Source organism: Planococcus citri, chromosome 2, assembly GCF_950023065.1.
Source record: "Planococcus citri chromosome 2, ihPlaCitr1.1, whole genome shotgun sequence".
Taxonomy (NCBI): Eukaryota; Metazoa; Arthropoda; class Insecta; order Hemiptera; family Pseudococcidae; genus Planococcus; species Planococcus citri.
This window is the reverse complement of record NC_088678.1, coordinates 11,824,184-11,839,963: the sequence shown is the minus strand read 5'-3', so window position 1 is coordinate 11,839,963 and position 15,780 is coordinate 11,824,184. Positions and strand designations below refer to the sequence as shown.

The window sequence follows — 15,780 nt, the reverse complement described above, 5'->3', positions numbered from 1 at the left end:
TACCACGACGCGATGCCACATCGTCGAATTTTTTTTCTCTACGTTATCTATTCCGCGTTTCGGTTTCGCTATACATAGAGAATGAGATATCGAAACTTAGTCATAAATATTTTCGCTTAAATCCGAATATAAAGTAAGCCCGTTAAGGAAGATGCGATATTTTTTCGCTCTATTTGAAAATCGTGTGCCCCAGACTAGGTATTATGTCGGCGAAACTTTTCACATTATCATATAAACGTGTGTAACTGGCGCGAGTATAGGTATGCAAAAAACCAAACTGTTTGTATCGTATATATAGTCCGCTGAGAATGCGGCACTTTGTATAAAATTGGTGTGCTTGTGTGGTGGTAAGAAAACCATACGTTTTAAGGGTAGTTTTCTATACGACAAGAGTCATTTTATCTGTCGTCAAATGTTGTGAAGAAAAAGTAGCGGAAAATCGAAATCGTTCAATTTCAAAGTTATACTTATTGTTACAACTTTCTCGATTAGATCGATTTAAATAGGTACACGACCAGCAATACACCTCACAGCATCGGTTTTACGATTATTGCGGCCGAATTTGCTGGATAAAATTCGCTACCAGGTTTTTGATTACGATGGAATAGCCTTTTTACGAGGAACTTGCCGAATTAGACCGCTGCAGGCTATTTTCGAGGTGTTAGGGGTTTCATGGTGGTATTTCAGATTGAAGGAAATGACGCCTTTTGAGCAGCATTGAACTATACCTATATGTGTACGCTTGGCAGAGCTCCATTAAAGTTGTTCTATTTTTGGCCCTTTTGTCAGCCCAAAACAACTGTAATTTGTGGAATGGAAATTGCAACTGTGAATAGTAATCTACCAACTATCAAGTAGGTACATGATTGATCGTGATTCAAATCTGGGTTTTCTTGAATCATTGCGGGCAAATAGATCTTATTCTTGATCATGTAAGCAAAATATGTCTGAGGTATCTTTCGGTGATTGAAAAAAAGTACCTAGTTCGAAAAAAGATTTCTGACCTCTTATCTTCTATGAGAAAACATTGAATCAAATGGAATTTTCGACCATGGGGCATTTCCGAGACGGCGAATTCATTCCAGATGTCCAGCACAAAATCGCCCAATTTTTAGCCCAAAAATGAGAACCAACAAATACATCGAATTTTGCACTTTTGATGAGATTTTCTGACTAATTTGAGCTCGTTGAGTACGAAAATAATGTTTATTTTGCTATCGTACCTATTATAGTTTGCAAAATAGTCGCAATTTCTTACTAATGTATAGTGACCCACGACACAAATGGACACCAGATTCGGATTTAGCGACCTCAAATTAGTGCAAAACGACCTTTTACTCAATTTTTTTGGAAGTCAAAAGAAATCCAAAAAATGCAAAGATGCAGTTTTTTGGGCAGTCAAACTTTTTGTCGCGAATCAAGTCGGAATTTTGACTTGAGAGTATTTTTGAGCCGGCGAATTAATTTTTGGTGTCCAATTTTCAACAGAACGCACCCTTCTCTCAGAAATAGAACATTTTTGGGTTCATAAAAGAGCCAAGAAAAGTCGGAACTTTGAAAGACGGCAAGTATGTACGGGTCAATGACCTTGATAAGCCAGACTGGAAGATACATGACCTTTAGAAGCTCGGACAGACAGGTCAATGACCTTACAAAGCCAGACAGGAATCCAGACATAAAAGTCAATGCTCAATGGCTTCGATATGCTAGTCTATAGAAGCCACATGACCTTCAAAATCAAGCCTGGCAGGTCAATGCCCTTCCTAAGCCAGACAGAAAGCCAGACAGAAAGATCAACGACCTAAATAGACCAGACTAGACCCCACATGACCTTCTAAAGCCAGACAGACAAGCCAATGACCTTATGAGGCCACACTGGAAGCCAGACAGACAGATCAATGACCTTAGTGATAAAATAATATTGTGTCGTAGGTACCTACTAAATATACGTTCGTATATTCGATACCTACTGACTAATTACCTACTCGAATAAGCCGGTAATCGGATACGGAGATGTACTAGTGTAATTGTAATAAAGCTAATTACTTACCTCGGCTATGGGTTTTATAGTACACTACCGAACACAATAAATTATCATACGCAAAGTTCGTGTAAACGAATGTATTTGTCAATAAAGACAACTTAAAACCGACTCGGAGCACTTCAAAGGGTTCAACACAACGATTATTCGGGGGGAATTACAAATTACGTTAACACTACTAAATTATTACTAAACTATAAAATATACAAAAACACTTTAAACCTAGGGCCGGAGCTCTAAAGAATTAAGGACATATTAACTTGGCAACTCGTATACTCGCGGATTCGAACTACAAGTTGGTCCAGTTGCCAAAGAAGCTGGAAGGCTCATTTGACACCTTGACCACTCATTGTTACCAACCACATCACCGAACGGTGCTGGAAGGGTTAAATTACCTGTTTATACACATACGTGTTACCATTAAGGCATATCCGTCTAACATATGCCCTCCGAGGTTTACTCAGCTATGACTCAGCGAGCTAAGTTCCCAGCAGAGGAAATCACGGTGTGAGACATAGACATGACTTAATGATAACACTGTCCGTACGGACCCTGCTGCCCCCCATGAGTTTCTCGGATGAGAAATTGGTGAGCAGAGAAGAAAGAAGAAAATTCTCAAATTTGGAACCACAGCGCACCCTAGGTGTTGAAGCAGGCGCGTACGTGACCCACTGAGCCACCAGAGATCGATCACTCGAAATACAATGTACTCAACAAATACACGTAACTACCTAGCTCTAGCCTAGGATACACGACATCGAAAAAGTTGCCAGTTAGCAATAATACGATCCTTTTTTGTTTCAGATATCCGTCCAAAAAGGTGAGAATATGGATCGATTGAAGATAAGCCGCCTGAGCTCTGAACGATGAAGCGAATAAGAGCTACGTACGTAGCTGCGAGTTCGATGTCCAAGTCAACATGTCCAAAACAGGTGAGAACCGGTTACCAACTATTGCTATTATTTCGATGTAACTACTGTGAATAATAATCAAAAAAAAAATAAAAAAAAAATATTAAATTTGGATTTAAACTAGGCTCGTAATTATACACCTTGTATACTAACACAATTGTTTCTATTTTTATGTTTCAGGTTTATGGGTCATTAACGCCTCCGAGCCGGTTTGTATTTACGTTCGTATTCATTCTTACGATTAAGTGCAACGTTTAGGAAGAAAAAATGTGCAAATTATAGAATAAGTTTGTACTTTTATTCGATGTATAGGTTACAACATGCATTGTAAATACTGATTATTGTTTATTGATAAAATAAAGAATAAATACCCAAAATAGTTTTGTAAATTATTACGATACTCAGTCTTACTTCTTCAGACTTATACAGTAAAGTAACGTTCGTTAAATACAAAAAAAAAAAAAAATTATTAAGGAAAAAACAATAAAAATTAAAACAACATCCTCGAGATAAACGAATTACAGTTATGTAACGGAAAAACTGCAAAAAAATTCAACAATTGGTAAGAAAGGATAAAGTAAAATAATACTATTTAGTACAAACTGGTATGAAATAAAATAGAAAAGCACTTCGAGGTTATTGATCATAAAGATCGCAGATGGCACTATTCGTGCAGAAATGTAAAATTTAAATTCCAAAATTTAACCTCGATAAAAAAAAAAAAAAATATATCAAAAATTTGGCTTAAATTTAACTCAAACAACTACATAACATTGTAAAAAACTTAAACAAATACGCTTTTTTAAACTTATGTCACGATTCGGTGGTAAATATTTACAAAAAAGTCATAGTCGGTAATTTTAATGGATACTCCATTATGTCAAAGATTGGGTAGTATTCAAACGAAGGTAACGAAATTTATCACTTTCAAACTACACGAGAAAAATTTTGAGTAATTAAGAAAACATGTTGCATCGATAAAAAATCCTTAGTTGCCAAAGTTCCAACATTTATTACCAAAAGATCGATGCAAAATTACTCGTACGAGTATTGATTTTGAATAGAGATGGGACAATTCCTCTTTTTCAATTTTGTTTCTGGTCTACATTTTTCCAGCATGAGCTTCATAGTACCATGCAAACGTAAGCAATAACAATGACGTACGTCAATATCATGCTGTTAGTTTGAAATTGATAAATTGTACAAACGAACCTTATTCGAGCATTTCTTCGTCCGTGGTTAGATTTGGAGCGGTTGTCGCATCGCCGTCGGTTTTTCCAGTATTTTCAGCTTGCTGATTTTCATCGTCGCTCAGCTCTGAGACCGTGGTAGATAGCGATTTCATGTCCTCGTCAATATGGAGTTTGGAATCGACAGAATCGTTATCGGCATCGTCGTTGTTATCCGGTTGAGGCGTTGGTGGCCGTGCTTCCTGTTCGTTCGCTCGAACGCCCGAAAAACCTTCGCTTTCGTCAATTTTTTCTTCGGCCGTTGAAACGTCGTCGTTGGTATGGTTTTCGGAGTCTTGGCCGGCGGTAAGGTTTACCCAACTCTCGGTGTGTGCGGCTTTCGTCGATGGGCCAGGTTGGGCATCGTCTTCAGTCAAATCGTTGACGGCCTGGTGCGGCTGAGCGTCGCGCGACGTCGAAGCTGGGCCATGCGTCAGCTGGCGGTTGTCAGTCGTCGACGAAGATTCATTTTCGGACTGCGATTCTGCCGTCGGGTTGCGAAGAAGATTTTCGGGTTCTCGATACCGTTGACGTATTGCCTCGCTGGCATCGTTGGTCGGCGGAATGAACGTGTGCCGTATCCATACCGCGAACTCCTCATGTTCCTGTATCGTGTACATGGGAGGTCGTTCACCTACTGTCGGGGTGTAGTTCACGAACCACGGATAAGGGTCGATCAATGCGTAGCGTCCGCCGAGCATGGTGCTGTAGTTCACCTCAAACACTGACATGACCGAAGCGTATACAGTTTCATCTTGCTCCGCGTGTTGAATAATTGGCACAGCGTAAATTTCACGCACTCCGCGGTCGCGGCAAATCTTGATTAATCTGCGAAATAGTTCTTTGAATTCTTCGCTGTCGAAATTATCGAACGCATCAAGATTACCAATGGAGATGATGAGGCGAGGCGGTAGCCGTTTGAAACTTGCGAGCGTGCTGATGAATTCTCGAATACGAATCTCGCGTCCATACAGACCGGGATGCATGTATTCGCGTATATCGCGTTGGTACATAATCCATTCAGCTACACCTAGCACAAATCCATCACCAGCCAATAACACGTCTTGTGCGGCGACCGCCGATCTCGCGTCATTTTCGCCGACGAATACGCCAAGTGTCGTAAACTCGTGAGGTAGGGCGTTGAGCGGATAGAATGGCTTGAGCATTTTGGAGTCGATCTTGAATTTTTTGTAGAAACGATTGTGGCTTTTCGAAAGATTTGCCATGCAATGCGGTCTTTGTTTCTCGGCAGGTTTCGCAGGCTCGGTGATGAATTTGCTCGTTGGATTGCGTGCGGTAGGTGGAATCGCCTCGTATCTGTCGTTGCTTGGCGCTGGACCAGATCGAAGGGGTCGGAAGCCCATGGTTGCGATCGATCCATCTGCATTATATTGGGGTAGATCTCGCATCGGCGTATCGTATTCGTAGTTGGACAATGCGGCAGCAGCGTGCGAATTCGTAGGTCGGCGGTGAGACGTAGCATTATCGAAAGGCCGTACGGTCGCTACGTTTCCAGAAGACATACCAGGTGTCGGCGATGTCACGTTCGTGGCGTTGGTCGTCGAAGTCGTCACCGCGTTTGTGGCGGTATTTGCCGGAGTCGTATCGGTATTCGTCGAAGTCGTCGAAGTCGTGGATACACGTCGCTGATCGGTGGTACTAGTAACAGCTGCGTTACGATTAGGCATATTGCGACTGGCTACATTGACTCGCGGCGGCCTGGTAGCTTGGTTACGATTTACGAGCGTAGCGTTCTCGTTACGTAGTTGGCGATTGACTTCTCGCTGGTGCTGCAATTGATTTTGTAAGCGGCGAATCGTCGCATCTCTATCTTGCACCGATTCGCGATAATTTTCCATGATGTATTCATACCTCGAAATTCGTTGGCGGGCCGCGTCGAGTTCAATTTGTGGGTCCGGACGGGCAATTGGAGCTGCGGCGATTTGATCGGTTGCCGGACTAATGAAGTTCGCGTCGAGTGGCCTTATCGCTCGGTTACAATTCAGCTCTGGGCATAATACAAAATTGCCATTTTCGTCGGAAGCCATCGACTCACCTCGCATTTGGCTAAGGCAAAACGGGTGAAAAGCGTGGCAGCGCGTGGCGGCCAGCGTCGGTAAATTATCATGATTTACTCGTTGGTTTGGGTCGAAAATCGGTTTGTGACATTTGGAGCACAAGATTACCGTAATTTGGTCGTCGGCCATGGTTGAATTCACTCGCGATCGGTAAAGTTTTTCCACGAATCGTACACACGTACCCGAGATGTCGAACACTCTGCGTTCGTAGATATATAATTCGCGACACACCGACACTAGAGGATTATCGTACTCGCAGTATTTACACATATAACACGTAATGTACGCACAAAAAATTCATATTATTCGCGCAATTTACAAGAATGGTAATAAAATACTCGATTCATCGAACACTGATACTTCGCAAAACGTTCACACACGATAATAACATACATAAAAAATACAATGATAATTTTAAAAACGTAAAGATCGAACTGTAGCCGGGCGGTAGACAGGAATATAATGGAACCGATTACAATATGTGCAATAGATAGTAATTCGAATCCGTCTGCGCGCGTCGCTCGATGCCTTTTTTGTATAAATATAATTTAGAGGAGGGTGGAAAGCATCTCTCGAACGAGAGCAAGTATTTCTTTGATTATCAGTAAAATGCGCGATAACGTTTCGCATTCTTCCAGCGTAAGCATGATGATAACACGAGCGACTAGAAGAGAATAATCATATCAGTAGACAGAAATGAGCTGCTAACGCAAAAACTGCCCTTCTCCCTCCCTTAGGTGACTGGTTGGTGGCGACCAAGCGGCGTAGTCAAATTTCTACGAAAAGCAGAAGAAACACGTTCGTGCAATGTGCGTATTGTTTCATTTTATTACGCACTAGGAAGCGGTCTTTTGGATATCTTATTCGGTTTCAAGTTGATTTTTTATAGGTAATAAATCCGTAGTTGTCACGCTAGTGAATATTTGGTCCTTTGAAAGGAATTTGATTGTAATTTTAGCCTTGAAACCGACCCCTGAGATGTGTTATATTGTTCGTACGAACCTATTCGCTGTCATCACGTGTGTAGAAAACATGTTTGGGTCAACGCACGTGGTTGTTTTTCGCTGAGCAGGGCATCGAACGATGCATTAATTACCATTTTAATGGTCGATGAATTGTTACCGAAAAAGGTTCGTATTCATCGTACGATGAGTGTTTGAGTAATTTGCAGCAAAAAATGAACCTTTTTATGGTAATTAGTCACTTTGGTGGGCGTGGAGTTAGAAAAAAGAAACGTACGTTTCTAACTGGCATTTCTTATGTATTATTTCAAGGCAAGTAGGTACCTGCCTATTTCTTCGCCTTCTCTATTCAACTCACCTATTTCTGTCTCAAATATACGATGTTTTTTATGTGTTTTCAGGAGTGAAACTGTACGAGTAATTTGAGTGAGGTGTGAGTAGGTTAGTGTGAGGCGGAACGAGCGTTTCAGGTTTTTAAAATAGTAAATCAAAAAATGTGTACGTTTTCGTACATGTATAAATTTTTCAATCATTCGTTTCTACGTATTTTCCCGAGCTAGGTATAATTGTAAAGTACTTACCTTTCGGTTATTTGCACATAGGTGCATCTTGCGTTCGTATCATAACTGTAATACCACCTGTAGAGAAAAATGTTTCAATACAATTGATACTTACCCATATCTGTTCAGATAATAGTTACCAAGTTTATTTTTAAACTCTTATCACGTTGGTGATATTCTATTCGAAGCATTTCGTTAAATTTTTACTCATTTTTGAGTCTGTTAATTTTATCCCCTGTTGCCACGTTTGCCCTTCCTATAATTTTGTTGATTCTTATGTAAGCTTTTACCTATTTGTTCGAACATAGTTCCTATTTGTTTTGCCCTGGTAGGCATGGACAAGTAATACGTATACGTATATCGCTGGACTATCCGTACAGTTTTATTCGTTGAGAAATTTTACATCTTAAAATTAAATACCGAGGTACAAGTTACCTATAAACAGTTACCGGACGAGTTCTTACTTTTTCGAGTGTATAAAACTTCAAATTTTACGCAAAATCCGCGTAATTTAATCTTAATAGCTGCAGGAACTCGTCTATGATCGCCATTGGTCGATAGACCCTTGTCGTACGATCTCTTCGCCTCGCAATGATCAGCTGCGCACCTTCTTCATTAAAATGTTGGTGAAATTCGATAACGATTGCTGAGTTTCCGTACGCGAAATCTGTTAGATTTTGAAAAATTAGCTCATTTAGCCGTTGGTCGAAGTCGTTGATATGGAGGAAGCGTATATATTCCGCTCATTGGCAGCGACTGTTACTACGATACGCGGGCGTCGTTGTACTGCGTGTCGAGGTCGCTGGAATTGTAAGAAGATCGATCGGAACGGTGGTCTCATTTCTGGCGGTCGAATGGCCGCAAGCGCCGGATCTAATCCGGGGAAAATCGGCTCCTGAGCCATCGCACGAACGTAGAAAGATTGCGTAGCAAAACACTCGTAAATTAACCGTACGGTAATATTATAAACGCGATCACTTTACATCAATTTACAGTACTCGATATACGCACGCTGCCTCCCTTATACGCTCGAAATATTATGCTTTGCGAGAACGCACTTAATCGAACTACTGGCACATTGGTTGATTTATCAAAATTTTGGTTTGATAATCGTACGAACGCACATTCGAATTTTGCTTAGCAAAATATTCTCCGATCTAGAGTGATGTGATATTTCACGATTGCGATATTCAAGAGAATCAATTTCACTTACCTGTTACAGTAGTTATTCTCTGGCTTTGTACGTGTGTCAATTTGTTCATTTATTGTACTTTAAGTAAAATAAAGAAGTCTATACGTGTGTACATTAATTATTTTATTCGAAACGAAAAATCGAAAAAAATCAGAAATCAGGTACATCTTGACTTAATACTAGGTGGTACGTACGTATCCTACTTAATCTAAACATCTTAAAACTTACATAAATTCCGCCGGGATAAAGCCGAAAGTATCGAGGAAGTCATCGACGACTGTTATGGGTATGCGTACCCGTGCCGTACGGCTTTCTCTGCGACTTACCAATAATCGATCACCATTCGCGAAGTAGAAATTGTGAATCTCCATGATGATTAGCTCTATTGGATTATAGTCAAAATCGAACAATAGATCTTGATGGAACAGCTCGCGGATCATGTTTCGTAGATCAATTCGGGAAAATCTTCTTGTGCATGCTCGTCCTCTAGCTCGTACGTTAACGCTAATCGCATCCGGTATAATATGATCATGGACCATTCCGTTTAATCGTATCCGAACGGTAACATACCCAAATCGTAGGTTCCAGGGTCGACGTCTGCGTAATGCGGGAGCCAGGTATGGGAATGGTCGATTGTTATCCATTGCGATCGTTGAAATTGCCAATAGCACTGTTTTTTTATCACCGTAAGGTACTTGTATAATTATACGTACGCACTTATCTTACATTAAACTATATTACCGCACATGTACTGGTTTCTCGCGAACTTATACTTCACCGCATCAGGCGCTAAATAATAAAAATAGCCACGTTAGCTCTGGTTACGCACAATTACGTCCTTTCGATACTGATCTACACAACATAATAGCCTTTCAATCGATAGATGACGCGTGATGTTTCCAAAACTGAACGGCTGATTCTCGCAAAATTTCCTGGAATTTTACGAGATCGGTACGAAAAGTAGCGAGAGGGTGCGGGTGAATACGAATGATAGAACGACGAGCGTCGCTGAATTGGCTAATTCTAATCTTTTTTGTTCGAACCCATCAACCAAAGCGCCAATTTTTTAATCTTCGATTTTGCTTTTTTACCTTTCTTATCATTTTTCTCCGTATCAGAGTTGTTTGGCGAATTATTTAATATGAATTCCAGTGAGTTTTCTTCGTCCGAAGACAATTCAGACGAGTCACTTTCGCTTTCGCTAACTGATACCGAACGGTCATCTTCGTATTCAGTTTTTGGATCTGGATCAGTACCGTAATACTTGCCGTAGAATTTTTGTTCATTATCAAGCATTTTAATTTGGTTTACCGTTTTGGCATTCTTTTTCAAAATTAACCGTTGTCCCATTCGAAGGGCGGTAGCTGCGAGACGTTCAGATCTTCGAGTTTTCTTTTCCTTTGGTTCTTCATTCGCAGCATCTTTCTCCTTGTCATCCGTGGTTAGATCTATGACAGGTACTTCGTTCGAAGTATTTTCCTTTTTCTTTTTCTTCTTTTTCTTCTTCTTCTTCACAGGTGTGTCCAATTCTTCGTATATTGGCTCTTCACTACTAGTGCCAGCTTTACTAGCTAGGTACTCCGAACGTTTCTTAGCTCGAGCGGCTTGTCTTTGATCTCGCGCGATTTTTTCTAATTTTGACAAAATTACCTTCGTGGCGTTTTTGGTATTTTCATCATTTTTGTCCGATCTTGGAACCTTGATTTTTTGAATTTTTTCGACCATTTCTAATTCATCCTCCTCCGATGATTCGTCGTTGTTGGTTTCAATTTTATGGTCATTCAAAAAATCAGAAATTTTCTTCTCTAACGTACGTTTATCAAGCCACGAACGTAGGCAGGGATCTTTTTCCATTTCTGAAATTTCAGCCTTTTTTAAAAACAACGTCAGTTGTCTAACGTTCGCAATGCGATTCACGTTTGAACCGTCGGTTGGTTCAAGTAGGTACGAGTTGGTACCTGCTCGTTTGAGAATCTTAAATGGACCAATACGCTTTTGGTACAATTTTTTCGCGGTTTGCTTGTCCGAACTAGATAATTTATGATTTGTGAGCAAAACCATATCTCCTTCCTTAAGCGTGTCTGGATCCTTGTGCTCCTTGTTGAACTTGTACTCCTCTTCGATCTTTTTTAATCGTCTTCTTTCCCGAATATAAGTTTCAATTATTTGACGGTCAGTCATTTTATCGATTTGGAATTTCGCCAGTTCAATCGTGTAGACAGCTTTTTTGGCCAAGTGATCCGCTATCACGTTCGTGTATTCGTATTTACGTGCGTAGACGTGGTGAAATTCAATGAAATCGAACGATTTTTTCAATTCCAAAATTTGCTCAAAAAGCTTCTTGTGGTGGACAGGTTTTTTCCTGGCGTTAAGCCACTTGTTTTTCAACCACACGTTAACCGTATGGTTCAGAGCCTTAATGACGTAATTCGAATCTGAAAAAAGTTTAACTTTTTTCACGTCATTAAATTTTAAAATTTCCAATGCTTGAATAATGGCTGACAATTCAGCAAAATTATTCGACAGTTGGAAATCTTCAGTAGGTGATATCCGATCGGATACATTTCTCAATGAATCTGGTGCAAAGCAGATTCCAATCCCCGCTACCGCGTCCGCGTCTCCATTCTTCGAACACGCGCCGTCGGCGGTTACGCGGGCGTATCCGTCTGGATCTAAAATTAAGTCGACCGTAGGGTCTAATTTCTTCGTAAAGCATTCCGATAAAGGGATTGAAGGAGCTTTAATTTTGCTCAAATTCTCTTTCAATTCGATTAATTTATGGGTAAAATCGAATTTCTTTCGTTTATGAGGCATTTTCGCATTTATAGCATCTACCATGCCCCATGCCTCGTTCGGGGTGAATCCGAATGACGTAGGTGTATTATTTATTTCAATTTGGATTTCTCCAATAAAGCCTTGCCATCCCGTATGGGGTTTATGAGGGTTATGAATTTTATTCAATTTCACCCTCAGCTTATCACCGATTACTCGCATCGTACGTTCGACCGAAGACGATTGCGGGTTGTAGGCATTGGTATGGGCTACCTTGATGTCATTATGCTCAAGTAGCTTGTACCAAGATTCACTTATGAATTGAGTACCATTATCGGTAATTACTTTTTTGACGGTTACGTCACGACGTTCGATGTCCGCAAGGACGGTTTGCATTGCGTTGCAGACATCCTTTTGTCGCGTATGACACATTGTTTGGATCCAAGTTTTACCGGTAAAAATGTCTTTTACCACCAGTAAAAATTTAGGGTATCCTTCGATTGCCGGAATTGGTCCAAAAATGTCAACTGACAAAACATCGCCTATGGCGTACGCCTCTATTTGTCCGTATTCTAAGACCTTGTGGTTGGTGTAATTTTTATTTACTTTGCACACAATGCACGTATTACATATTTCGCGTATGTAGTGCATAGAGTTGGGATGATAATACATACGACGAAATATCATTTCCAACTTAGCTGCGCCCAAATGGCCATATGCATAATGCAGGTAGTCTACCGTATCGTAGAATAGGGTGTCTGGTAGGTAGGGTACCAGCGAGCCGTTATCTAGCCTTTTCATTAACATAGGTTTCTTGATAGGTGTGAGGTCGTTGACCTCCTCATCATCCAAGTCCATTTCTTCTCCTGAATTTTCATATACGAGCGTATCTTTAATCGCGAATTTCTTAGCTTTACGCTTTTTTATTTCAATTTCTTTTTTGTCCGTTTCCGGATAATGCGTAGTTAAAATCTTCATGATCGCTTCACATTTTTCATCTCCGTTTTGGAACTTAGGAATATCGTTCAGACGATTATGAAGTATCGTGATATTTTCTTCAACAAATAACACTTCCAAAGGTGGTATTTCGGTCGAAAAATTCTTTAATTCCAATTCTGGCGCTTTTACACTGTACAAGTGCTTATTGGATTTATCCATAGTCCATTGTAGATCGAAACAATTGAACCAAGTAATCCAATGAGCAGCTTTACGATGTGTTTGCGCCATCTCTCTATACCTATTAGCGATCGCCAATAAATTTTTCCGAACGTGAATTTTTCGTCCAATGACCCACATTTGAACTTTCTTCAAAACTTGCACCAGTGTCATCATTTCACGGTCGAAAAGCGTGAAATTCTTCTGATGTGTTTCGAAAAGTTTCGATACAAATAAGCAGATATGCTTCTCTTTCGATACCTTATCTATGTAGAATAACACAGCGTTCATTGCATCTTCGGATACGTACGTATCAAGATACAAATCACCATCTTGAGGCGGTGGTTTCAGTTTGAAATCTTTGCAGTACTCAGCTTTCAATTGCTCAAAAGCTTTTTCTTGCTCCTTGCCCCAAACGACCTTGTCTTCATTACCCTTGGTAAGGTCATAGATAGGTCGCAAAATTTGCATATAATTAGGAATAAAATTCCTATAAAGACCGGTCAGTCCTACCAGAGTGAGAATTTCTTTCACCGTTTTTAGTGCAAATTTCCCTTTCTTCGTGTGTTTTTCAACAAATTCCATAAATTTCTTTATTTTCTCACTCTGTTTGGCAACTTCATCTTTTGAAATAATGAAGCCCAAATGTTCCGCGTATTCGCGGAAAAATTGCGTCTTGTTAGGGTTTAATTTTAAACCATTCTTTCGAATTGCTTCGAATACTTCTTTCAGACGATCTAAAGTCTCTCTAAATGTTGCACCAGACACCTTGACGTCGTCAACAAACTTAGTCACTCCTTTCATGTCAGGAATCACCTGATTTATCATGTGAACGAACTCGCCACTTGATATTTTCAAACCGTACGGTAATCGACAAAACTCATAAACTTGTCCGCATACTTGGAATGCGGTGTATTGACGCGATGCCTCGTCGAGAACCAGCTGCCAGAAACCGGCAGTAAAATCGAGAGTGCAAAATAATTCATCACCTTTGTTTTCAAAGATGATCCATTCAACCGGGTTCGGTTCTGTAAGCACTTGTTGTAGTTTTTTATTGAGTTCGTCGGCATCTAAACACAATCTAATGTCACCGTTCTTTTTTATTACCGGCGCCATCGTATTAATGTATTTTGACCGTGAGGGCCTTATTATACCTTCTCGCAACATTTTTGCGATCGTCTTTCTCAAGGCTTCCATGATCTTCTGCGAAGGACGGAATTTTTCACCTCTCCAAGGACCCAGTTTTGGGTCAATGTCAAACTTGAAGTTGACTCTTTCGCCAACATAGCGACCTGGCGAGTTGCTGAAAATGTCACAGTAGCCTTCAACTTCTTTATAGGCATCGTCTGCCTCTTTCGCGGTAATTTTACCCTTGAGAACGAGGTTGTTTAAGTCATTCTTCATATTCTTTTTATAGAGCTGTTGAGCCTTGAATTGCTCATCGAATAGCTCTTGGTCGAGGTATCCCGATTTTCTGTGTAAGTTGTGCACCATTTCGTGCATGTATTGTGGTTCAACTTCACAATGGTAGACGGACAAGGCGTCCCTATATTCGTCCTCACGTAGGTAAGGTATTTTGAACGGTTGTCCATTTCGTGGTTTACATAAAGCATAATCGTGCCCCTCTTCTAGCTGAGGTAAAATACCTAAGTATCTCATGGCCACACGGCCCATTATGCACGATTTGGCGGGAGTATCCAAGATGTAAAATGGTGAGTAAATCATCTGAGTACCTACTCTCATACAAATTTCCACGATATGAGTCATTGTTTTGACTAATTTATCATCAGCCATTCTTAATAGTACCGGACGGCGTAATTGGATATACTTAATCCATTGAGGGTGTTGTCGAGTAATATACTCGACGACAGGCTTCGAAATTACATTGGGCAGAGCCCCTGAGTCCAATTGCAACGCCATCGGTTTTAATCCAATCATAACCGGGATTACACACGCTGGATCGACCGTTTGGTGATCAATAAATTGATCACGAGTCATAGATTGTATCTCATCTTCGTTCGAAGCAGGGTGTGCATACTCGATTGCATCAATCGCATTGACTTTCAATTTAGGTGTTTTATCCACTTCCGGATTCTCGTCATCAGAATTAGCATCTTCCATAATCACCTGGTTATCACCTTTGCCAAAAATCTGTTTTGGCGGTTTTGGTGAAAGAATGGTCAATTCTTCAAAGTTCACCGGTTTGGATAAGTGGCCAGCCTTAGCTGGCGGATCATATACAATTTTTGCAAAAATTGCATCGCCGTTTGGCGTTATTTTTCGACGTAAATAAACACCCGTATTTGGACAGCAATCAATTTTCATAGACAACGCTTGGATTAATTTCTTCATCATCGAGTTGTTTATGTAAATTTTCTCGTCCATAGGGTTTTTATTTCGGTCGATATTCGATTCGAATAATGTTTTCAGACGTCCTAATGCAGCTTCCCGCGGCGGGGCCTCTCTATCACGTTTGTAATCAAGTACAGATGTTTCCCATTTATCGAGAGCGTGCACAACCATCTGAAACACGTGCGTGTACATCGACATGTCTGGGTAATATCGATTGTACGCTTTCGAATAAAAGAATTTATTCTGTAATGGTATTACATTATTTCTTTGATCGATCGCAGGTCGATCAAATTCATCGCCATTTTCCGTATGGATCTTTTCTAATTTTAGATATGCGTACGCCATCTGGCGCCAAAACGTGATACGTTTATCGTCTGTTAATTTTACTAAAATATTTCTGTACGTAATGTACCTACTTAGGCTTACTGGTTTGTCACCTTTTTTACGAGGCTTTACCAGCGGCATCATTAAAAATATATGCTGGACTTTTTTGACGTCTAATAGCAAATTAATAATGCTGTTAATTTG

The 15,780-nt window shown here is 40.4% G+C and overlaps 2 protein-coding genes across 3 annotated transcripts in view; both read right to left on the bottom strand.

Annotated features, from left to right (window-relative positions):
- The window catches only part of LOC135834674 (EGFR adapter protein-like), a 249,375-nt gene that overhangs the window by 210,473 nt on the left and 23,122 nt on the right, over window positions 1-15,780 (bottom strand). The window lies entirely within an intron of this gene.
- Window positions 3,771-9,281, bottom strand: LOC135834673 (uncharacterized). Its single transcript, XM_065348616.1, has one exon. It carries the CDS (start codon window positions 6,527-6,529, stop codon window positions 4,166-4,168), a length of 2,364 nt encoding a protein of 787 aa, XP_065204688.1. The 5' UTR covers window positions 6,530-9,281; the 3' UTR covers window positions 3,771-4,165.

What these genes read in the sequence shown, in the direction of transcription:
- LOC135834673 (XM_065348616.1), bottom strand. Translation starts at nt 6,529, where the DNA reads ATGTGTAAATACTGCGAGTACGATAATCCTCTAGTGTCGGTGTGTCGC.